General features: G+C 41.2%; 1 protein-coding gene across 2 annotated transcripts in view; it reads right to left on the reverse strand.

Moving 5' to 3' along the window:
• The window catches only part of LOC110534217 (G protein pathway suppressor 2), a 38,640-nt gene extending 13,054 nt beyond the window's left edge, over window positions 1-25,586 (reverse strand). The window contains exons 1-11 of one of the 2 annotated variants that reach the window (XM_021618937.3): window positions 25,023-25,586; window positions 23,990-24,107; window positions 16,123-16,232; window positions 15,916-16,028; window positions 15,519-15,604; window positions 15,337-15,416; window positions 13,288-13,465; window positions 12,870-12,953; window positions 8,635-8,711; window positions 8,328-8,423; window positions 7,950-8,033 (exon numbers count right to left, since the gene is read on the reverse strand). In XM_021618937.3, the coding sequence (XP_021474612.1) occupies window positions 7,950-8,033; window positions 8,328-8,423; window positions 8,635-8,711; window positions 12,870-12,953; window positions 13,288-13,465; window positions 15,337-15,416; window positions 15,519-15,604; window positions 15,916-16,028; window positions 16,123-16,232; window positions 23,990-24,107; window positions 25,023-25,082 (1,086 nt within the window). In that variant the 5' untranslated portion in view covers window positions 25,083-25,586. Of the gene's footprint in view, window positions 1-7,949; window positions 8,034-8,327; window positions 8,424-8,634; window positions 8,712-12,869; window positions 12,954-13,287; window positions 13,466-15,336; window positions 15,417-15,518; window positions 15,605-15,915; window positions 16,029-16,122; window positions 16,233-23,989; window positions 24,108-24,919 lie in introns of both variants that reach the window. The other variant, XM_021618938.3, reaches the window with a different exon arrangement.
• Between the last annotated feature and the right edge of the window lie 976 nt (window positions 25,587-26,562).

Consider the following 26,562-nt stretch of genomic DNA (forward strand, 5'->3'; position numbering starts at 1 on the left):
GATTTCTTCAAACCAAGCTGCTTACCTATTGCAGATTCAGTCTTCCCAGCCTGGTGTAGGACTACAATTGTGTTTCTGGTGTCCTTTGACAGCTCTTTGGTCTTGGCCATAGTGGAGTTTGGAGTGTGACTGTTTGAGGTTGTGGACAGGTGTCATTTATACTGATAACAAGTTCAAACAGGTGCCATTAATACAGGTAACGAGTGGAGGACAGAGGAGCCTCTTAAAGAAGAAGTTACAGGTCTGTGAGAGCCAGACATCTTGCTTGTTTGTAGGTGACCAAATACTTCAATTTTCCACCATAATTTGCAAATAAATTAAAAATCCTACAATATGATTTTCTGGATTTTTTTTCACATTTTGTCTGTCATAGTTGAAGTGTACCTATGATGAAAATTACAGGCCTCTCTCATCTTTTTAAGTGGGAGAACTTGCACAATTGGTGGCTGACTAAATACTTTTTTGCCCCACTGTACATAGCCATGGAATCACCGGTCACTAATAATGGAACACTAGTCACTTTAATATTTACATACGGCTTTACTCATTTCATATGTATATACTGTATTCCGTTCTGCTGTATTTTAGTCAATGCCACTCCGACATTGCTCGTCCTAATATTGATATATTTCTTAATTCCATTATTTTACTTTTAGATGTGTGTGTATTGTTAGATATTACTGCACTGTTGGAACACAAGCATTCCGTTACACAATTAAAGAAGATAATCAGAACTGGAAATGTTAACTGCTGTAGAGCATTCTCAACAAACACTTCTCAGACCAGGTAGTCAAGACAGAACTTAATTTATTGATAAGGCAGAGAGAAGAATTTCCCGTCCATCGAGTTAGACTCAACCATTACCCATGGTAATCATCCCAGTCTTTTACTGGCCAACAAGCTATGCATAATGATCAATTAGCTGATATAGCTACTACTGAATCTGAAACAGTGGAATTATCAGAACCCAAATGAATTAAAGAACCTTACATCACTGATTGTTAATCCACATCAAGCCAGACTAAGCCCTTTCTAAAATAATGAAGAACTACTCTTCTCAACAGAGGAAGCCACCTTGCTGGGAGCCCAAATCTCTTTCAAAGAACTCAAAAGAGCATTGGATAGCATGAATAAAGGTGAATCACCTGGATGAGATGGTATTCCCCGAGGTCTATTTAAAATTTTGGAATCAATTAGGTCTACTACTGCTCGGAATTATTAACACAGCCGTTAATTTGGAAGAGATGTGAATACAGCACTAACTTCGCTTTTTTTTTTTAAAGGATGCCACTCAGTTCTCACTATCACCCCCTATCTTTGATAAACACAGATATTAAAGAGGTTTTCAAAATGTTATCGTCCCATTTCGAGGCTTACTACCCAAATTGGTCTACAAGGACGAAAGCAGGTTTGTTAAACATTTATCCTCTGCAACCTCCGACTATTACACATCTTAAATGCTTCATATGAAACAGCTCCTTGGGTTGTTTTATCTTTCAATGCAGAAAAATATTTTGATAGACTAGATTAGTCATATCTTTGGTGTGTCTTGGAACATACAGTGCCAGTCAAAAGTTTGGACACAACTACTCATTCAAGGGTTTTTATTTTTACTATTTTACACATTGTAGAATAATAGCGAAGACATCAAAACTATGAAATAACATATGGAATAATGTAGTAACCAAAACAAGTGTTATACAAATCCAAATATATCTTATATTTGAGATTCTTTAAAGTAGCCACCCTTGCCTTGAAGCCAGCTTTGCAGACTCTTGGCATTCTCTCAACCAGCTTCATGAGGTAGTCACCTGGAATGCATTTCAATTAACAGTTGTGCCTTGTTAAACGTTAATTTGTGGAAATTCTTTCCTTCTTAACTTCTCTAGGGTAGGGGGCAGCATTTGAAATTTTGGATGAAAAGCATGCCCAAATTAAACTGCCTTCTACTCAGGCCCAGAAGATAGGATATGCATATAATTAGTAGATTTGGATTGAAAACTCTAAAGTTTCCAAAACTGTTAAAATAATGTCTGTGTATAACAGAACTGATTTGGCAGGTGAAAACCTGAGAAAAATCCATTCAGGAAGTAGGATTTTTTGTTGTGTTTGTAGTGCTCTATTCAATGCCATTACAGAATCCATTGACTTAGGGCTCAAATTGCAGTTCCTATGCCTTCCACTAGATGTCAAGTCTTTAGAAATGGTTTCAGGCTTGTACTCTAAAGAATGAGGGAGTAAGAGCAGTCTGAATGAGTGGACCCTGCCGTATCACATGGCTATTTCATGCGCACGACCGAGAGTGCCTTTCTTGTTTACCTTTTATATTGACAACGTTATTATCCGGATGAAATATTATTGATTATTTAGGCTAAAAACAACCTGAGGATTGAATATAAACATCGTTTGACATGTTTCTATGAACTTTACGGATAAAATCCAAATTGTTTGTCTGCCTGTTGTGACTGCGTTTGAGCCTGTGGATTACTGAAGAAAATGGTTTTCGGATAAAAAGAGAGACTTTATCGAACAAAAGGAACATTTATTGAATAAATTAATGTCTTCTGAGTGCAAACATGTGAAGATCATCAAAGGTAAGTGATTAATTGTATCTCTATTTCTGACTTGTGTAACTCTTCTACTTGGCTGGTTACTGTTTGCAATGATTTGTCTGCTCAAATAATTCTAAGGTATGCTTTCGGCGTAAAGCATTTTTTACATCTGACACCGTGGTTGGATTCACAAGAAGTTAATCTTTAAACCTATGTAAAATAGTTTTATATTTTCTGAATTTTTATAATGAGCATTTCTGTATTTGAATTTGGCGCTCTGCAATCTCACTGGATGTTGGCCAGGTGGGACGCTAGCGTCCCACATACCCTAGAGATATTAATGCGTTTGAGCCAATCAGTTGTGTTGTGACAAGGTATGGGTGGTATACAGAAGAGCCTTATTTGGCAAAAGACCAAGTCCATATTATGACAAGAACAGTTCAAATAAGCAAAGAGAAACGACAGTCCATCATTACTTTAAGACATGAAGGTCAGTCAATGCGGAACATTTCAAGAACTTTCAACGTTTCTTCATGTGCAGTCACAAAAACCATCAATCGCTATGATGAAACTGGCTCTCATGAGGACCGCCACAGCAAAGATAGACCCAGAGTTACTTCTGCTGCAGAGAATAAATTCATTAGAGTTAACTGCAGCTCAGATTGCAGCCCAAATAAATGCTTCAGAGTTCAAGTAACAGACACATCTCAACATCAACTTAAGTGGAAACTATGAAATCAGGCATTCATGGTCGAATTGTTGCAAAACCACTACTAGAGGACACCAATAAAAAGAAGAGACCTGCTTGGGCCAAGAAACACGAGCAATGGACATGTCCTGTGGTCTGATGAGTCCAAATTGGAGATTTTTGGTTACAACTGCTGTGTCTTTGTGAGATACGGAGTAGGTGAACGGATTATCTTCCATGTGTGGTTCCCACTGTAAAGCATTGAGGAGGTGTTATGCTGTGGGGGTGCTTTGCTGGAGACAGTGATTTATTTAGAATTCAAGGCACTTTGAACTAGCATGGCTGCCACAGCATTCTGCAGTGATACCCAATCTGATTTGCGCTTAGTGGGACTATCATTTGTTTTTCAACAGGACAATGACCCACCTCCAGGCTGTGTAAGGGATATTTAACCAAGAAGGAGGAGAGTGATGAAGTTCTGCATCAGATGACCTGGCCTCCACAATCACCCAACCTCAACCCAATTGAGATGGTTTGGGATGAGTTGGACTGCAGAGTGAAGGAAAAGCAGCCAACAATTGCTCAGTATATGTGGAAATTCCTTCAAGACTGTTGGAAAAGCATTCCTCATGAAGCTGGTTGAGAGAATGCCAAAACTGAGCAAAGCTGTCAAGGGTGGCTACTTTGAAGAATCTAAAATAAATTTTGATTTGTCTACAGTTTTTTGGTTACTTCATGATTCCATATGTGTTATTTCATAGTGTTGATGTCGTCACTATTATTCTACGTTGTAGAAAAGTAAAAAATTCATAAAAACCCTTGAATGAGTAGGTTTCCAAAATTTTGACTGGTACTTTGTGAATTGGCTCCAATTTCATTAATATGATTAAAATACTATATGCCAATCCCTCAGCCATAGTTATAACAGGTAATATCTGCACTGCTCCTTTTAGAATCACTAGAAGCAGCAGACAAGGTGAGAGAGCTGCTATTATTACTATCCATGGAACCCCTGGCCCAGACAATTCGTCAAATCGAAAGTAACACCAATTTCCCTCAAATCTACTGAGGACTTAATTTCATTATATGCAGACAACATTTTACTATACCTAGACAATCTTTTAATCACCCTCGAACACATTGAATATCATAGATTAATTTTATAACTTGAGATGAAGCTGAATTACAGTGCATTCGGGAAGTTCAGACCCTTCACTTTTTCCACGTTTTGTTACAATTTCTCTTTTTGCAAATGTATTAAAAATTACATAAGCATTCAGAACATTTACTCAGTACTTTGTTTAAGCATATTTGGCAGCTTTTACAGCCTCAAGTCTTCTTGGGTATGCTGCTACAAGCTTGGCACACCAGTATTTGGGGAGTTTCTCCCATTCTACTCTGCAGATCCTCTCAAGCTTTGTCAGGCTGGATGGGGAGCGTCGCTGCACAGCTATTTTCAACTATCTCCAGAGATGTTCTACCGGGTTCAAGTCCAGGCCACTCAATGACATTCAGAGACTTATCACTCCTGCATCATCTTGGCTGTGTGCTTAGTGTTGCTAGCTTGTTGGAAGGTGAACCTTTGTCCCAGTCTGAGGTCCTGAGCGCTCTGGAGCAGCAAGATCTCTCTGTACTTTGCTCCGTTCATCTTTTCCTCGACACTGACTGTCTCCCAGTCCCTGCTGCTGAAAAACATCCCCACAGCATGATGCAGCCACCACCATGCTTCTCCGTAGGGATAGTATTGTCCAGGTGTTGAGCGGTGCCTGGTTTCCTCCAGACGTGACGCTTGGCATTCGGGCCAAAAACTTTGATCTGGGTTTCATCAGACCAGAGAATCCTGTTTCAAGATCTGAGAGTCCTTTAGATGCCTTTTGGAAAACTCCAAGTGGGCTGTCATGTGCCTTTTATTGAGTAGTGGCTTCAAATTGGCCACTCTACCATAAACTCTGGAGATCTGTCAGAATGACCATCGAGTTCTTGGTCACCTCCCTGACCAAGGCCCTTCTCTCCCAATTGCTCAGTTTGGCCGGGTGGCCAGCTCTAGGAAGACTCTTGGTGGTTCCAAACTTTTTCCATTTAAGAATTATGGAGGCGACTGTGTTCTTGGGGACCTTCAATGCTGCATAAATGTTTTGGTACCCTTCCCCAGATCTGTGCCTCGACAGAATCCTGTCTTGGAGCTCTATGGACAATTCCTTTGACATCATGGCTTGGTTTTTGCTCTGACGTGCACTGTACACACACACACCTTTCCAAATCATGACCAATCAATCAAATTTACCACAGGTGGAGTCCAATCAAGTTGTAGAAACATCTCAAGGGTGATCAATAGAAACAGGATACACCTGAGCTCAGGTGAGGCTCATAGCAAAGGGTCTGAATACTTATGAAAATACGGTATTTCTGTTTTTTTTTATACATTTGCAAAAATGTATAAACCTGTTTTCGCTTTGTCATTATGTGGTAGTGTGTGTAGATTGAGGATTTTTCATTTAATCCATTTTAGAATAAGGCTGTAAGCTAACAAAACGTGGGAAAAGTGAAGGGGTCTGAATACTTTCCGAATGCAACGTAAATACACATTTGATTAAAAGAAATCTATATACATTTTTCATTCACTATAGAAATTCATGTAAAAACTTAAATGGAGAGGAAATTGCGATAACAGACGACACAGTCTCAACCTTAGCCTACATAACATTCTAATGCATAAAAAAAAAACATCAAGAAAGAATAACGTAACCTAGGCTAGCACATGTGAATAGAGTTTTAGTATGGTTACGCTAATCGTCTATTGTGATAATAATAGACCGATTGGCACTGGTGAATAAATACTTGACCATACGATGACGCAGTTCTTTCAACATCAACGGAATTGTTTGAAACAGAGAGATATTTGTAATTGTACATTTGCAGAGCTTTTCCAGAACGGATTCATTTCGCTGCGGTTTGGTTTCGCATGGTGTGTGTATTGGTCCAGTTCTAACAATCTTTGGTGAAATTTGAAACAAGAAGATAACCGCAGACTGCTTACCTTCCAACTGAACACTTGTTGGGGATTTTTTTAAATTCTGTTTTGCCTTGAGAAATGTATGAGCTGGTTGATCGAAACTATTTTCAGAGTAACCCGGGTTATAATATGGAGTTGAGTTTCTTTGACCTCATTAAAATGTATCCACACATTTACGGTTAACTGTCTGGTCGACTGCTATTTCTGTATTGACTTTATTGTAGGTGAGGTGAATTCTGGATTTGTGTCTCTCAAACCACTGGATGAGGTCTATTAGGCTCTTTGCATGTTAAGCAATTAGAGAAAGTTGCTTCTGCAAACCCTCAGAGTTAACCAACAACTTCTCCACTCTTAAGAGATCTGCTTCTCCGCCTCCACAAAGCATGAGTAAAAGTGCAGGTACTCTCTGAATGATATCCGACAGCTTTGTACCAGGTACCCCATCGGGTTTTACATGGCTCGGGAGGAAGCTGTGTCAGCAGAGGGGAACTTGTTTCTGTAATGGATCTCTGAGATGCTCTTTCTATCGAAGTTTTCTGCTTGGGCAATGTTTGAAGATTTTATTGATGACTGCAGCAAGTTTGTCAACCTCTGGGAAATGAGTTTGCCAGATATTGCTTGCAAGAGCCACAACACGGGTATTGCCAGTCAAACGCAACAATTTGATAACAACCCCCACAGAATGTAATTGCATGAATTCACCATGCACCTTGAATTGTCTGCCACAAATCGAGTTATCTTTTTAAAATCAACCTCATAATATTGTAGACATGTTTTAATACTTTCAGACAGTACACTATCAGCCAGAACAACTTTTCAATCTTCACCCAGCTCTCCTTGCAAGACAATCAAAATATGAACATAGTGATCCAGTGTGTCAGTTGATTCGTCCAGTGTGTCAGTTTTAGTTCCTCTTCGTGTTTTGTGGCTACCTTTGGTAGATGTCGACTCCTGAGTTGGCTCCACCTAGGGACTGTGCCTCTGTTTTTCACATGTTTATTTAATGAAGGCGCGCATTTCAGGGTTATCAACTTTTTCTAGAGGGATGTTGGCACTTGCGAAACCCTCCACCATATCCTCCAGGACCTCCCACCTGACTAAACGATCTTGGCCAGTAGTCCTAGAACTCTTATGAGACAGCGTAATGTTATTTCAGATGTCCGTCTATCCTGTCTTTGTGTTTATGAGCTAATGCTAAGTTGCATGTTTTGCTGAATATATTGTCGTCATCTGCAAAGAGCATCCCTGTGGAGTATTGGCGCGTACTTTTTTCTTAAAGCTATATTCTTATTTTGGAACTTTTCTTTCTCCTTCCATGGTTGGTTTCATTGACTCTCCATTTTAACTGCCCCATTTCTATACCCGCCGATGACCAGAAATTGAGTCAGTTGGAGAGGATCAGTTTGAGCAAAGTAAGGTGCAGAATCACTGATCTACAAAAAGAGTTCCTTGCCCAAAAAAAAAATAATATTTGCAGAACTACGCCTCCCCTGGATCAGGCGAACCCCCGCAAAACACGCGCGTACAACCAGCCATTGATTGATTGGAAACAGCTCGTGTCAAATATAATTTCCTACAATTTTCTGACAGCTGCGTCACTAGCAGAATAAGGCTGGAAATACCGGTAAAAGCACATATCTTATCATCACTACATATCATCAACCAAAACTCCAGGCCCTAGTGATAGGATACTCACTGGGTGAGCCTGCTGTGGAGGAGTTCCATGAGTGAAGCTTCCTGGAGAAGCCGGACGGGGGGGATGGGTGTATGGCAAGCCAGACTATTCACACAGAACAGGAGGAGCAAGAAAGGAAGACATGACGTTATGAATTGATAAGGATAACTGACTAAGTGGCTTTGTGGTGTGTGTCATGCCAGAGGGAAGAGGGTAGTACATACAGCAGGGGTTGTGTTTATTAGGCACAAAATGGAAGAAAACTGAGTGAAATTGAGAGCGACTAACTACACCGGTCCAATAAGAAACACTTGTTTAGTTTTTCATTGCAAAACATTTTGCTACTTTTGTCCTAATGAAGACAACCCAGGGCAGGTGGGTAAAGAGGGTTGGCCTTACCTTGGCAGGAGGGATCTGCACTGTGAGGGAGGGGGTAGGCAGCAGGCCTGCAGCACTGGCATGAAGAGCCTGAGGGTGCACGGACCGTAGAGCACTCTGAAACCACCACAAAAACACAGCAGACAAAGATTAACGGACAGTTACGTGTGAGTTAACCACAGACAGCCCGTCCACAAACAGATACAGTACACTGCTTGTGATCAACCTCTAAAAAGGTTTGTTTGAACACTGTATGGTTTATAACACTTAACACCATATTATTTAATTGTGTGCAATGGTACTCTATTAAGGGGCCCAACAAACTCACAGAGTCAGTGAAGCCAGACTGTTGATTGGCATGTTCCAGTTGCTTCTGTAGAGGGATCCCAGCACTAGGGATAAATCCTGGTGACAAAATACAGAATATGTTTAAAAGAGAAAAATGGAGGGAAGCAAGAGAAGTGAGTAGTAGTTTAGGCAGAGCATGCGACTAACTTTATTTCCTCACCACCCTGGTACCGTCTGGAAGTGCAATTTCAACTGCACCCAAACTGATCTTGAACCGTCCCAAAATTAAAATAGTTCAAAAAAAATGTTGGGATATGCCAACATGGGTCTTTTGCAGTGCTTTTAAATTAATTGGTGTATTTCTGAGACAAATACAGAGAGTCTACACTACATCAAGTTAATTTGTTAAGAATTGTTTTTTTCTTTTTTTAAATGAACACAGGCAAACATCCATTACATTACTAATAAATTACAATTGATTAACTGAACATGCTAACCACATGTATACAATATATCTAAGAGAGAACAAACAATGTTATTGTGAACTGGTTCCGGAATAAACTTAAGACATTACATTCCACCAGCAGCTGCCCCCTTAAACAACAACATACAATAAAGAACGGCGTGTGTGTGAGCGCGTGCTTCACCCTCCCTCTTCAGTCAGTGAAGAATGGTCACCTTGACCTGATTGAGCGCCACCACCTGCTAACAGCCAGGGACTAAAATGTACTTTTTGGTACACCAGCCACTGTGAAAGGTATTCAGATTTTTACCAGCCCAGATCAAATTAAATCTCTAAAATTACACCAACAAAACATACAAAAAAAATACAGATGAGCACGCTTCGTAATGTTTCTAAAACAATACATGTATTAGTAGCAAGAAGTAGTGTGTTATATTGTTTAATTTCATAAAACATTTTGTGACTTAAGTCTTTTAAACAGAGACTTACATTTTACTGTGGTAATGCATGTTTTCGCCTGTGAGATTGAGTCTGACTAGTATCCACATTGCTTCTCCCTAGCAGTTGAAACTCAAAACATTGAAAAACAACCTAGCTGGTGAACAAAACTATATAATTAGCCAAGGAACACAAGGACAAAGTCTCACTTCAGTAGACTTCCGTTTCAATTAAATTAAAACAAAACCTTTATGCCTGTGCGCTGCGCTTCTAAAAAATGAAATCGGTCAGTCAGCTCTTCCCGTGTGCATGCACAGCCCCCAGTCAGGCAGCGTTGTCGAGCAAGGCAGAAATACATTGCACATTTTCCAGTGTGCATTCGGCTGCGCTTATGTGAATTATTCATGGTTTATCAACTTTTAAGCTTTATTATTATAGCAATATTGTGAGCCGTTTCGTCGGCCTCATCTTTGTGTTGAATTTCTTTTCTGGCCCATAGTCCCACAACTGTCCGAATGTCTGTTTTGAACCGTCCCAGACATATTTATCGTCTAGGGTCTAGGGCTGTTACAGTCTTGGAATTTGAGGTCAAGGTAATTGGCCAGGCCAATGTACATGTCACCAACATAACCGTTGGGGGGGAGGATTAGGCATATCAGACTCAAAAGAGAGGAGGCTTTTCTCTGCAACTTTACTATTATCATTACACTTCGTTATTATTATTCAAGTTATTACCTCAAAATATTAATCTAGTATACAAATTAAGAAATGTCCGATTGGAGAGGAATTCCACAAAAAATATAGAGTCCAATTTTGTCGCACTAAACCACTCACATCAAGCCCATCGCGTTTTTCCCTCCACTTTTCCCAAACAATTCGCATAACGTCACCAATGCTTCTGCGGTCATTCTATGTGGCAATATTTTGTTCAAAGTAGCAAGAGGACACAGTAACTAGAGAACAATCATATACTACTGGAAAAGTAATACGCTGCTGAAAATATTATGATAGAGGCTATGCATCCTGTAGGATGAATCATGAAGAGAGCTGGGCTACGTTTCATTCAGTTGCACCACATGTAATAAGAGAGGAAACGCAAAACTGGCACCTGTCGTCATTCCCTGCACATATGCTGACCCTGCAACAAGACATAGGTTGTTGTTTTCTATCTGATTAAAAGAGATGAAGTCCAGACAGGCTTGGCCAAATGTAGTAAACTGTATGAATGGACATAAGGGATTGGTGAACTCATACATGCACACCACCCACCTAAAAGGACCCATCAATCGAGCTGTCTGCAGCGCATCTCCTTCAGACGCATAAGCAAATCACATTTGTCCCTTCCCAAAGACATACTAAAAACCTTGCCTTAACTTCAAATCCTTTCTGTGGGATATCCCCAAAAAATTGTCTACATTATAGGACAATGCTAAAACAAACGTAGCCCATCATAAATTGACGAGGAATGTTTTAAAAGGGGAATATAGAGACAGCTGTGATAGGCATAAAGATGAAATTGATAACCATAAGAAAATGTAAAACATGTATACAACCTGTCCATAGCCTAATGATCAGCCCTTGATCAATTTTATTGAAGCAATGGGTGGTTATGTTGACACTACATTTTAATTTGAGTGCTTTATTTAAATCTGCGCAACCACTTATTGATAAAAGGTATTTTTTTCTCTTTGTCTTTTAGGGTTGCCTAGATTTACTTTAGCAGGCCTATAACGTATAGCCCAATACTGTATAGAGGCTATACAAAAAAATGCATTAATAAATCAATCCACTTCTAACTTACACATCTGTCTCCTTCACTGTTCCCTTCTTGGGCAATTCACACATCTCTGCTGGTAACTACACTGGCCCATCTCATCCCCCTCTCTCTAGCTCTTGAACGAGCAATATAATTTGTAACTTATTTCGAGCAATTTCTAAAACTAATAGGCCTATTCGAGAAGAGAAGCATTGATCAATCGTCTTGCTTGCTGAATGGCTATAAAATAGGCTGCAGCGTTAGCAATGAACTGGTGAGAACAAAGTGTATGTAGCCTAGATCTGGTGTGACGTGATCCCATTGAATTGATACATAGCTTAACTGATGCATTGCAAACGTTAAAAAGTCTGAGAAATTCATTTGTTCATGAATTCACACAATGAACCCAAAAGACCTGTCAGCGGCAGTGTCCCTGATAACAAGTTCTATTGGGTCAACAGATTATTTTCGCATTTATCGTTCCGGATAAATAATTGACGGATTGTGGCAGGACGATATTTCGCAATTGGTGTGAACGCCATCATAAACAAGACATGCACGTATTTCTTTTTTTCTTCCTAATTATTCGGACGACAATAACAGACTTGGTGAGAAATGGCCTTTAACAAGATTCAATTATGACCGGAGCATTCAATTTTCATTACAGATAGAAGACTGGACAGGCTACTTTAAGAAAACTTCTGAATGGACATATAGGCCTATAGAGAGAAAATCAGCGAACTCACACGCGCACCACCCCTTAAAAGGACCTGTCAATCAAAGCCACCAGCTTATGTCAGACACAAACGTATGAAAAAACCTAGGACTACCTTATTCTTTCCGAAAGTAGGCTATAAGATCATGAATTGACAAGGAACATATGAAGGGAAGACAACTAGGCGAAACTGACCATCGTTAACCTAGAAACAAATACACGCAACACAGCCTATTTATCAGCGTAGATTAGTCTACAAATTAAGAGAAGACTACGTATCAAATGATACTATGCCAGGTTGGATAGGATTTGCACATTGTCCATTTGACACATTAGCACATTATAGGCCTCAGAGCCAGAACAAACTTGTCAACTGCTGTTGAGTAACTAATAGTCAGACACAACCAACCTGTTTTTAAAGACAGATTTATTTACTTATCCACACAAACTATTTTTTATTTTTTTAACTGAAGTGCCATAGCATATAGGCTAGCACTTCTCCACCCCCATGCATCTAGCGGATTAGCTGCTCGAGCATCCAACGACAGTTGGGAAAAGGAGGAGATGTAGACTAAGTTAGCAAATCAAATGCTTATGATCATTAGTAAACACTCCCGCTATTAGGTCAAGTTCACCTACATCAAAAAATTTATAAAAAGTTAAATACAAAATAAATTTCTATTTAAACCTTTTTTTGGCGTTGTTTAATTTTCATGGCGGACATCATCCATAAACATCAGTTATGGTTATTCAATTACCGACAGAGTCCTAGGTGCAGTCAGTACACCAAGCCATCCCAGCGCCTTTACGCATAAACCTTCTTAAACACACTGTGCCACAATCGCAACAGGGCCTACGACAACATATAGATTTTAGTAGACAGACACACAGGTGAAAAGGTACCTGGCTGAGAGGTAAAGTGGCTGTGTACAGCGTAGCCCTGCTGCTGTTGAGGCAGGTACTGCATGGCCTGGAAGGCTGAGGCACCTGGACACAAGAGGGGACATTAGCGATGGGGTTTATGAATGAAGCACGCACAAACAGCACACACATTAGGTTTCTCATTCTCATAATAACCGCAACATAGTCACCTTGAAAAAACATAAGACCTAAAGATTCAACGCCTGTTCCCAGATCCGTTTGTGCCATCTTGACAACTCCATTGATCGTTGTCAAACATGCTTGGCATTACAATGACAATAGGAGCGGGCAAGACAACAGATCTGGGAGCAGGCTACCAGACAAAATGATTTGCTTTAACATCTCACATAGACAACACGTCTCTGAAATAACAATTACATAAAAAATTCTAACCGGTTACCTCTGAGCTGTGAGCTGCTGGCGTAACTGACAGGGACAGACTGGCTGGGGGCGAAGGGAGTGCCGTGCTGTGCCTGGGTGAGCTGGCCGTAGGGGCCATGGGCTGCCTGGCTGGATGCATACTGCCCATGCTCCAAGCCTCCGGAGCTCATCCCTGGCTGGCTCTGGTAGTGACGCCCCTGTCAAACAACATACAGGACACGTTTTCAGGCATTCACTGTACTGGAATTGCAAATATTATATAGTCATTACATTCCATTCAAGCCTGAACTAAATGAATTATAGAACAATTAAGTACAACAACTAGGGCATCTTGTGTCCCCAGTCATTCCTCAAGTCACTGAAGTCCTAATTATAATCAACAGGAACAAGTGACTGCTGCATACACTAACTAAGGTGCTTGAGACCAAACCCTAAGAACCCCATTTCTACACTGAACCAAAAGATAAAACGCAACATTTAACAGTTTCAAAGATTTCACTGAGTTACAGGTCATAAGGAAATCAGTCAATTGAAATAAATTCATTAGACCCAAATCTATGGATTTCACATGGACTGGGAATACAGCCACACTGTCCTTGTGGCTATCAAAAACATGGAGTACTGGTATATACAACAAACGATAAAATAAAACCTCCTCTTATTTCCTTTTCAAAACATACACACTCCTTCACTCAAACGCTCATGCACACATACACATCGCGGTGATAAGTCTGCCATGAATGGAGTAATGTCACAACGCCTGTGGGCTTCAAGAATGTACACACTGTTTACAGATGTGTTGGGGCGTGGATCAGAAAACCAGTCAGTATCTAGTGTGACCACTATGTCTCATGTGGCGCAACACATCTCCTTTGCATAGAGTTGATCAGGCTGTTGATTGTGGCCTGTGGAATGTTGTCCCGCTCTTCTTCAATGGCTGTGCGAAGTTACTGGGTATTGGCGGGAACTGGAACCCACTGTCATACACTGATACAGAGCATCCCAAACATGCTCAATGTGTGACATGTCTGTGCAGGCCACTGAACAACTGGGACATATTCAGCTTCAGATTCCAGGAGTGTGTACAGATCCTTGCGACATGGGGCTATGCATTTTCATTCTAAAACTTCAGGTGATAGCAGGGCATGAACGGCACGACAATGGGCCTCAGGATCTTGTCACGGTATCTCTGCATTCAAATTGACATCGATAAAATGCAATTGTGTTCGTTGTTAGAAGTTCATGCCTGCCCATTCCATAACACCACCTCCACCATGGGGCACTCGGTTTACAATGTTGACATCAGGAAACCGCTCGCCCACACGACACCATACACATTGTCTGCTATCTGCCCAGTACAGTTAAATGCGGGATTCATCCACTTCCCCAGCATGCCAGTGGATATCGAACGTGAGCATATGCCCACTGAACTCGGTTACAACACCGAACTGCAGTCAGGTGAAGACCCTGGTAAGGATGACGAGCTCGCAATTGAGCTTCCCTGAGACAGTTTATGACAGTTTGTGCAGAAATTCTTTGGCTGTGCAAACCCAGTTTCATCAGCTGTCTGGGTGGCTGGTCCCAGATGATCCCGCAGGTGAAGGCGGCAGATGTGGAGGTCCTGGGCTGGCGTGGTTACACGTGGTCTGCCAAATTCTCAAAAACGATGTTGGAGGCAGCTTATGGAAGAGAACTTAATATTAAATTCTCTGGCAACAGCTCTGGTGAACATTCCTGCAGTCAGCATGCCAATTGCACACTCCCTCAACTTGAGACATCTGTGACATTGTGTTTTGTAACAAAACCTTATTGTACCCAGCCCAAGGTGCACCTGTGTAATGATCATCCTTTTCAATCAGCTTCTTAATATGCCACACCTGTCAGGTGGATGGATTATTTTGGCAAAGGAGAAACACTCACTAACAGGGATGTAAACAAATTTGTGCACGAAATACAGAGAAATATGCTTTTTGTGCGTATGGAACATTTCTGGGATCTTTTATTTCAGGTCATGAAACATGGGACCAACACTTTACATGCATTTATATTAAGAAGTCTGCTCACTCACCGGAAGGACAGGGGACTGGAAGAGCTGTTTACTCCGTTCTCCTAGCAGGGCAGCAGAGCGGCCGTGACTCACTTGACCCGCTGATCATTGATATAGAGAGGAAGGAGACAGAGAGAAAGATAATACACAGTTTGTGTGTATTAACAATCAACCGTGTGATACATAAAATCTATGTGAATTACCTTGCATGCTGAGCAGGTGTTGTCCTGAGTGGGAGTGGATAGCCATGCTGGGCTGGTACGTAGATGATGTCAGGGTTGTCATATCACTACAAGAAAATAATCATGTCCATAGTCACACACTAGCAGTCAGTAGTAACAATGTGTGTATGTGTATGGTAACAATGTTAACGCTAATCTATCAGCAAATAGGACTGAATCTCACATCAAAAGCCAATAACCTAAGTAGGTTGCTGGGGAATGTGGGGATGTGTTAGCCTGGTGGTCCCAGATATGTATGCGCTGTCACACCATAGATGTGGTCAAGACAGCACATACAGATCTGGGACCACAAGGCTAAGGATAAGTGATGTTTGTAAGACCTCCAGAAAGTTAATTCAAGAGCCGGTAGAGCCTTTACCTCTGTTCTTTCCTCCGTCTCTTCTCCTCCTCATGGAGCACTTTCTTCAACTGGAGAAAGAGCTGGTGTTTCTCCTCTTGTAGCCCTTGTAGCTTCTCCCCCATCTTCATGATCTAAGGCAGAGCGGGAGGGACAAACAAAGAGGAGTTGAATAAAATAAATAGAAAGAAGCAGGCACTGGCCAATGTAAAAATCTCAATAACGCACCTGCTCTTTTGTCTCATCTAAAGACATTCTCTCCTCCACCTCTTTCTTCCTCTTTCTTTCTTCCTCCTCCTTCTGCTTCTGCTCCATCATTTTGTCTACTTCTTCTTCCTCTGTGACACAAGGTTGGATGAGGGGGTTTACAGGACAGGAGTTGGTATCAATGACCACGTTCACATGCACACCAATATCCTGTTATTATTCGGGATACTCAAGAATTTTGCTTTTGAGTTGGCGCACAAACATCATATCCCATTTACAAAAGCTTGTAACCCAGTTATGAGAAACCCAGATAAGATGCCAGGTATATGCTAATCTAAGACGGGATACTGTAGAATGTAAACATCTAACCCTGTTTACTGTTGTTTTTGCTGTCTGTGCAGACTTAGTTTTGCATATCATGGGTGTTGTGTGATGTTTTCATCGGATTGCCAAACAATTCACTTCAAAAAGTAGCATACCTGAGCAGTTCAATCAACCATAATAACTTAGCCTATTATAATGAATTTACTACTGGCTACTTTAACCCCTAATTTAGACAATTCTGATTATAATTCCCGAAATCTGGTAGGCCATATTATAATTTCAGAAATTTGGTAGGCCATTTGTCATAGCCTTCTGGGGCAAAAAGTTAACTGAAAGTAGTGCTCACCAGAATGTCTTACATTGACAGAATTAATTAGTAATCTAGTTAACTCTTTTGGGATAGGGGGCAGCATTTTCACTTTTGGATGAATAGTGTGCCCAGAGTAAACTGCCTTCTACTCTGTCCCAGATGCTAATATACAATGCCTTGCGAAAGTATTCGCCCCCCTTGAACTTTGTGACCTTTTGCCACATTTCAGGCTTCAAACATAAAAGATATAAAACTATTTTTTTGTGAAGAATCAACAACAAGTGGGACACAATCATGAAGTGGAACGACATTTATTGGATATTTAAAACTTTTTTAACAAATCAAAAACTGAAAAATTGGGCGTGCAAAATTATTCAGCCCCTTTAAGTTAATACTTTGTAGCGCCACCTTTTGCTGTGATTACAGCTGTAAGTCGCTTGGGGTATGTCTCTATCAGTTTTGCACATCGAGAGACTGAATTTTTTTTCCCATTCCTCCTTGCAAAACAGCTCGAGCTCAGTGAGGTTGGATGGAGAGCATTTGTGAACAGCAGTTTTCAGTTCTTTCCACAGATTCTCGATTGGATTCAGGTCTGGACTTTGACTTGGCCATTCTAACACCTGGATATGTTTATTTTTGAACCATTCCATTGTAGATTTTGCTTTATGTTTTGGATCATTGTCTTGTTGGAAGACAAATCTCCATCCCAGTCTCAGGTCTTTTGCAGACTCCATCAGGTTTTCTTCCAGAATGGTCCTGTATTTGGCTCCATCCATCTTCCCATCAATTTTAACCATCTTCCCTGTCCCTGCTGAAGAAAAGCAGGCCCAAACCATGATGCTGCCACCACCATGTTTGACAGTGGGGATGGTGTGCTCAGGGTGATGAGCTGTGTTGCTTTTACGCCAAACATAACGTTTTGCATCGTTGCCAAATAGTTCAATTTTGGTTTCATCTGACCAGAGCACCTTCTTCCACATGTTTGGTGTGTCTCCCAGGTGGCTTGTGGCAAACTTTAAACAACACTTTTTATGGATATCTTTAAGAAATGGCTTTCTTCTTGCCACTCTTCCATAAAGGCCAGATTTGTGCAATATACGACTGATTGTTGTCCTATGGACAGAGTCTCCCACCTCAGCTGTAGATCTCTGCAGTTCATCCTGAGTGATCATGGGCCTCTTGGCTGCATCTCTGATCAGTCTTCTCCTTGTATGAGCTGAAAGTTTAGAGGGACGGCCAGGTCTTGGTAGATTTGCAGTGGTCTGATACTCCTTCCATTTCAATATTATCGCTTGCACAGTGCTCCTTGGGATGTTTAAAGCTTGGGAAATCTTTTTGTATCCAAATCCGGCTTTAAACTTCTTCACAACAGTATCTCGGACCTGCCTGGTGTGTTCCTTGTTCTTCATGATGCTCTCTGCGCTTTTAACGGACCTCTGAGACTATCACAGCGCAGGTGCATTTATACGGAGACTTGATTACACACAGGTGGATTGTATTTATCATCATTAGTCATTTAGGTCAACATTGGATCATTCAGAGATCCTCACTGAACTTCAGGAGAGAGTTTGCTGCACTGAAAGTAAAGGGGCTGAATAATTTTGCACGGCCAATTTTTCAGTTTTTGATTTGTTAAATTTTTTTTAAATATCCAATAAATGTTGTTCCACTTCATGATTGTGTCCCACTTGTTGTTGATTCTTCACAAAAAAATACAGTTTTATATCTTTATGTTTGAAGCCTGAAATGTGGCAAAAGTTTGCAAAGTTCAAGGGGGCCGAAAACTTTCGCAAGGCACTGTATGCATAGTATTATTAATATTGGATAGAAAACACTCTGAAGTTTCTAAAACTGTTTGAATGATGTCTGAGTATAACAGAACTCTTATGGCAGGCGAAAACCTGAGAAAAATCCAACCAGGAAGTGGGACACTGAGGTTTGTAGTTTTTCAAAGCTTGGCCTACCGAATACACAGTGTCTATGGAGTCAAGTTGCACTTCCTACGGCTTCCACTAGATGTCAACCGTCTTTAGAAACTTGAATGAGGATTCTACTATAAAAAGAGGGGCTCAGGAGACCTGTTTGAGTCAGTGGTCTGGCAGAGTGTCTCAGGCTCGTGACGCGCGCACCCGACAGAGTTAGCTCTCGTTCCATTGCTTTTCTTCAGACATAGGAATTCTCCGGTTGGAACATTATTATTGTTTTATGTTAAAAACATCCTAAAGATTGATTCCATACATCGTTTGACTTGTTTCTACGACCTGTAACAGAACTTTTCGAGTTTTTGTCTGGACGAAGTGCTCACGCCTCATGAAGATGGATTACTGGGCTGAACACGCTAACAACAAGTGGCTATTTGGCCATAAATTATGGACTTTATGGAACAAATCAGTAATTTATTGTCAAACTGGGATTCATGGGAGTGCCTTCTGATGAAGAGCATCAAATGTTATTTCTAACTTCTGTTGACTCCAAAATGGAGGATATTTCTCTGGCTGGATTGGGCTCCGAGCACCGTTCTCAGATTATGCTTTTTCCGTAAAGTTTTTTTGAAATCTGACACAGTGGTTGCATTAAGGAGAAGTCTTTAATTCTGTGAATAACACTTGTATCTTCAATCAATGTTTATTATGAGTATTTCTGCAAAATCACCGGATGTTTTGGAATCAAAACGTTACTGCACGTAACGCGCCAATGTAAACAGATTTTTGGATATAAATATTCACATTATCGAACAAAACATACATGTTTTGTGTAACATGATGTCCTATGAGTGTCATCTGATGAAGATCATCAAAGGTTAGTGATTCATTTGATCTATATTTCTGCCTTTTGTGACTCCTATCTTTGACTGGAAAATGGCTGTGTTTTTTTGACTTGGCTATGACCTAACATAATCATATGTTGTGCTTTCGCTGTAAAGCATTTCTGAAATCGGACACGATGGGTAGACTAACAAGATGTTTCTTTCATTTGCTGTATTGGACTTGTTAATGTGTGAAAGTTACATATTTCAACAACAAAAAAAATTGAATTTCGCACGCTGCCTTTTCAGCGGAATGTTGTCAAGGGGTTCCGCCTGCCCTAGTAAGGTTAACACCAGTAAAGTTGTTTGTTTTGTTTAGGGACCTGGGAGAAAACGCAATAACTCCAAAACAGTTGAAAGACTTGTCCTGTGTGAAATCGAATCAAATTTTAGTCACATGCGCAGAATACAACAGGTGAAGCCTTACAGTGAAATGCTTACTTACGAGCCCCTGAACAACAATGCAGTTTAAAAAAAATATGGATAGAATAAAGAAATAAAAGTAACAAGTGATTAAAGAGCAGCAGTAAAATAACAATAACGAGACTATATACAAGGGGGTACCGGTACAGAGTCAATGTCAACTAGTTAGTTAGTTAGTTGAGGTAATATGTAAATGTAGGTAGAGTTATTAAAGTGACTATGCAAAGATGATAACAAAGAGCAGCAGTGACGTAAAAGAGGGCAAAAAAAAGGGCAATCAAATAGTCTGAGTGGGCATTTGATTAGGTGTTCAGGAATCTTAAGGCTTGGGGGTAGAGGCGGTTTAGAAGCCTCTCGGGCCCAGACTTGGCGCTCAGATAGTCTATGACTATGGTGGCTGGAGTCATTGACAATTTTTAGGGCCTTCCTCTGACACCGCCTGGTATAGAAGTCCTGGATGGCAGGAAGCTTGGCCCCAGTGATGTACTGGGCCGATCGCACTACTCTCTGTAATGTCTTGCGGTCAGAGGCCGAGCAGTTGCCATACCAGGCAGTGGTGCAACCAGTCAGAATGCTCTCGATGTTGCAGTTGTGGAACATTTTGAGGATCTGAGGACCCACGCCAAATCTTTTCAGTCTTCTGAGGGGGAATAGGTTTTGTCATGCCCTCTTCACGACTGTCTTGGTGTGCTTGGACCATGTTAGTTTGTTGGTGATATGGACACCAAGGAACTTGAAGCTCTCAACTTGCTCCACTGCAGCACCGTCGATGAGAACGGGGGAGTGCTCAGTCCTATTTTTCCTGTAGTCCACAATCATCTCCTTTGTCTTGATCACATTGAGGGAGAGGTTGTTGTTCTTGCACCAAATGGCCAGGTCTCTGACCTCCTCCCTATAGGCGGTATCGTCGTTGATCAGGCCTACCACTGTTGTGTCATCGGCAAACTTGATGATGGTGTTGGAGTTGTGCTTGGCCATGTAGTCATGAGTGAATGGGGAGTACAGGAGAGGACTGAGCACGCACCCCTGAGTAGCCCCTGTGTTGTTACCTACCCTTACCACCTGGGGGTGGCCCGTCAGGAAGTCCAGGATCTAGTTGCAGAGGGAGGTGTTTAGTCCCAGGGTCCTTAGCATATTGATGAGCTTTGAGGGCACTACGTTGTTGAACGCTGAGCTGTTGTCAATTAATAACATCCTCACATAAGTGTTCCTTTTGTCCAGGTGGGAAAGGGCAGTGTGGAGCGCAATAGAGACAGCATCATCTGTGGATCTGTTGGGGCGGTATGCAAATTGGAGTGGGTCTAGGGTTTCTGGGATAATGGTGTTGACGTGAGCCATGACCAGCCTTTCAAAGCCTTGTGAATGTTGACCTGTTAAAAGGTCTTTCTCTAATTGGCTGCCGTGAGCGTGATCAGTCTTCCAGAACAGTTGGTGCTCTCATGCACGTTTCAGTGTTATTTGCCTCAAAGTGAGCATAGAAGTAGTTTAGCTCGTCTGGTAGGCTCGTGTCACTGGGCAGCTCTCGGTGGTACTTCCCTTTATAGTCTAATGGTTTGCAAGCCCTGTCACATCCGACGAGTGTCAGATGATTAGTGTAGTTAGTGTAGTGTAGTATGATTCGATCTTAGTCCTGTATTGACACTTTGCCTGTTTGATGATTCGTTGGAGGGCATAGCGGGATGTCTAATAAACTTGCGGATTAGAGTCCCAATCCTTGAAAGCGGCAGCTCTAGCCTTTAGCTCAGTGAGGATGTTGCCTGTAATCCATGGCTTCTTGTTGGGGTACGGTCAATGTGGGGACGACGTCATCAATGCACTTATTGATGAAGCCAGTGACTGATATGGTGTACTCCTCAATGACATCAGAGGAATCCCGGAACATATTCCAGTCTGTGCTAGCAAAACAGTCCTGTAGCTTAGCATCTGCTTAATCTGACCACTTTTTTATTGATCTAGTCACTGGTGCTTCCTGCTATAATTTTTGCTTGGAAGCAGGAATCAGAAGGATAGAATTATTGTCAGATTTGCCAAATGGAAGGCGAGGGAGAGCTTTGTACGTGTCTTTGTGTGTGGAGTAAAGGTGGTCCAGAGGTTTTTTCCCCTCTGGTTGTACATTTAACATTCTGATAGAAATTTGGTAAAACTGATTTAAGTTTCCCTGCATTAAAGTCCCCAGCTACTAGAAGCGCCGCCTCTGGTTGAGCATTTTCTTGTTTGCTTATTGCGTAATACAGCTCATTCAATGCTGTCTTAGTGCCAGCTTCTGACTGTGGTAGTATGTAAACAGCTATGAAAAATACAGATGAAAACTCTAGGTATGTCGTGTGGTCTACAGTTTATCATGAGATACTCTACCTCAGGCGAGCAATAGCGCAAAACTTCCTTAGATATCGTGCACCAGCTGTTATTTGCAAAAATACATAGTCTTCCGCCCCTTGTCTTACCAGACACAGCTGTTCTATCCTGCCGGTGCAGCGTAGAACCAGACAGCTGTATGTTGGTATCGATAAGATATTACAGTTTTGAATGTCCCATTGGTAGTTTAATCTTTCGCGTAGGTCATATATTTTATTGTCCAAAGATTGCATGTTAGCTAACAGAATGGAAAGAAGTGGGGGTTTATTTCAATCATCTACAAATTCTCAGAAGGCAGCTCGCCCTTCAGACAAATTTTCTTAGCCTCCTCTTCACGCAAATTACGGGGATCTGGGTCTGTTCCCGAGAAAGTACACCTTTAGCGTCGGCCTCATCAGACTCGTTAAAGGGAAAAAATGGATTCTACCAGTCCGCTGTGAGTAATTGCTGTCCTGATGTCCAGAAGTTATTTTCGGTCATAAAAGACAAGACTGTAGCGGCAACATTATGTACAAAATACGTTTTTTTTTAAACAATCGGCTGGGGGGCACATAAAACATCTGCCTTCTTCTTGCGCGTCATCTTACCAAATGTCTAGTGTCCTCAGTTTGACCGGTTTTAAGGAAATTAAAAGCTGAGAAAATGACATTTTTCTGATAAGACTTCAGCTCCTCTTGGGTGCATATTTTATGTGGTTGAAATACTGTGTGCTTGCATAACAGTGTCAAAGATAACACATTATACATGTATTCACATTTTATCAAGAGACGCAGAAAGAAAGAAATCAAATTTCTCCACTCCTTGTCCTCAGACAAGATTCACATTGCTATATTGCCCTCAGCTATGTTTAAACTGTTGTGGTCCATGTTGCTGTTATCTAGTGTACTATAAAATAGATGGCTCTCCTATTCCACTTTGCCCAGTCATATTCAAGGTTAGAACTACCTTTCTAGGGGTTCTGATGCTTCTAGCCTTGATATGCATTTTTGATAACACATCTACAGTATTTCACTTTTTTATGTGTATAGTATTGCATATCATGTTGTCCAATGATTTATGATTTACTCCCTCTTCAAATTAGGGTTGATTGAAAAAGATGTTCAAAAGAGGACATGTATGTACTCCCCGATGCAGCCAAAACGCATCAGTTTTTTACCCCTTTTTCTCCCCAATTTCGTGGTATCCAATTGTTGTAGTAGCTACTATCTTGTCTCATTGCTACAACTCCCGTACGGGCTCGGGAGAGACGAAGGCTGAATGTCACAACCCAACCAGCCGTACTGCTTCTTAACACAGCGCGCATCCAACCCGGAAGCCAGCCGCACCAATGTGTCGGAGGCTACACCGTGCACCTGGCAACCTTGGCTAGCGCGCACTGCGCTCGGCCCGCCACATTATACTATGTTACATGTGAGAGGTTATGGGACTACAGTCAGTGTCCATATCACAGTTACTATTCAATTTAACCCATATTAACTTAAGTTAGGAATATCCTGTTTATTCATGAGAATAGGGATACTCAGGATATCAAATGTAAACAGCTTATCCCGATTAAGACCTTAAGTGGGATATGAGCCACTATCCGGAAAACTGTGTGCATGTAAACATAGGCAGTAACTTTTTTGAGTTTGCAAACTCCCAGTGTCATTGGGTAGAGTGTTCTTTCTTACCTTGTCTCTTGCGGTCTCGCTCCCGCATGATGTGCTTGTGCAGGGCGCGTGCCATGGCATTGGACAGTTTGGGCCTCTCTAATAGAGCAGGCATAATGGTAGGGATTGGTGGGGCCAGCTAAGAACAGACAGATAGACACAGGAAGAAAGTGAGCCCACAAATCATCACTGACATTGCTAACATATGTTTACATCTAATTGCCTACCACAGTCCTTCATTAATCAAACCACAATACATGACTCAATCAGGCTGTTATAAATTCCCTAAGTAAATCACCACACCATAAATGTAAATCTAAACTATAATAATCTATTAAATTAGCAAGCGAGCTATGTCTGAGGCCAGCTACAATATGACTGACTAGCTGAAATGTCAGCAGCAGATTCTAGCTACTGTACTTAAATATGGTAGCCAATGTCGAGAATGTGATCATGATTTGGTGATTCGACAGTTTTGTGGCAACGTTATACAATATAAGTACGTAATATTACAAAATCATGATCACATCCTCGACATAGGCTACCATATTTAAGAATGATAACGACAAACTAACAGTATAATCAAGAATAAACTACAGGCTAAATTGTATTACTAACTGGCTAATAAATCGTTAATATAGCTAGCCAAGTTAGCTAGCTAGCTTTTAACGCCGACTTGCTTGTTGACGAATTGCACAATGGTAATCTCACACTAGCAGTTTAGCATTAACTTGCTAACGTTAACTTGGTGACTTTTTGAAATCAATCTGACTACTTTGAAATCACACACGGGAAGTCTGACTCTATAGCGAGCTAACGTTAGCTAGATAGCAACGCTATCTAAAAACATCAAGAATGTACAGTTTGTGTCTAGTTAAACGACACATCCTCGCATATCTAGCTAGCGAATAGTCTTGCAATAATATTGCGTGGAATCCTTTCAAAACGCACTTTTATCCGTGCCAGAAAATATGTCTTTGTTAGTCTGGTTTGCAGATAAAATATAAAAGCCCAACGTTAACACTTCAGCTGATACTGTTGGGTGTGACGTTACCGAGTTTCTGAATGTTGCCAAAATCAACAACAAAAAAGCAGAGGAAATGTGACACTTCATGCGTCAACTACAGCCAGAAATAATCATTCTTCTTCTTCTTTGTCGTCGTCTTCTTCGGTGGAGTTTAACGGGGGTTGGCATCCAATGTGTTGCGTTACCGCCCCCAAATGAGCTATAGTATAAATCCGTTACACTTTGTGACACAAAATGGGTAAAATTCAACACAAAATGTTTTTTCATTATCTTACTAACCCTACACTCAGTAAAACCCACCACGTTATTTTACTACTTTAACCCCATCTGATCCTACCCCAGGCCAATGACCTGAGAGGTCGGGACACTACCACTCAACTCTTCTTTGGTCAGTGTAACTTCTTTAGTCAAATCTCGTATCCTCAAGTATTTATCTGCAGATGGCACCACAACATCAATTTTCTGTGATTTACGTTAAATCACAGCAGTACAGTTGACAACCATTGCTATGAACGCTAAGAAGCCAGCCTTTCTAAACTCATTGGCCTATCCATCTATTCTGGCGCAGATCTACTATTCACACGAATCCTCTCAGAATCCCTCACCCTTGATCCACCTTCCTCTACCTTCTTCACTGCGTCAGAATACAACATTTTCTGCACTACTCTGACCCTGGCCACCTCAACCTGCCTCTCTCGCACCGGACACCTCCGATCCCCAGCAACATGTACACCCCTACAGTTGACACAACTTTTCCCGACGAAACTACACATTCCTCTGTCCCACACCTTAAAATCTCCTGTAACAGCATAACTCATATATCCTAACATTACATTGTCAGGTAAAGACTGAATCAAAGCTCAAAAGAACAGACTGTGTCACCTCTGTTTCACCACACTGGATCTGCGTCGCGCCAAACGGCGAGCGTCACAGACACCAGGAATCGTAAATTGCCCCACCTCCACACTCCACTCCCTTCAATGGTACCTAAGCATATGGGGGGGGGGGGGGGGGGGGGTGGGGAGTGATGATATGTGCCAGAATTAAGCCTAGGCAAACATGTTTGAATTAAATTGTAAATGAAAATATACACACGTGGTGCTATAGGATATATACATATTTTACATTGTAAGACGATGCCCTTGTGTGCTGGAGCTATGGGTTTATTTTTCCACTGTCACTAGGCCTTCACACTCGAACTGAATTGAATAGGGGATGCATAACTACTTTTCACTGAAGAAGGGAACGAGGTACGACGTTCAACTTCGATCGAAGACCTTCAAATCATGCCTGACAAGACCAAGGAAATCATAACGGTATCCTAATATAGTGTGAATACGGGAGTAGCATATTCTACAATAATGTAACGGCATGTGCTTGTATTATTTATCTAATTGATAAATAAAATAGTTAATGTGGATGGTACGCACTTCATTCAATGATTACGGTATTGGACAAGGTAGATACAGGAGTAGCCTATAGTCTACAGTAATAATGTCATTGAATGTGCTATATTATAATTTATTTAATTGATGAATTCACTTGTAAATGGGGATGGGTAGGCTAC

The sequence above is a fragment of the Oncorhynchus mykiss genome, chromosome 10, assembly GCF_057628025.1.
Source record: "Oncorhynchus mykiss isolate SJ-2025 chromosome 10, ASM5762802v1, whole genome shotgun sequence".
In the NCBI taxonomy this organism is placed as follows: Eukaryota; Metazoa; Chordata; class Actinopteri; order Salmoniformes; family Salmonidae; genus Oncorhynchus; species Oncorhynchus mykiss.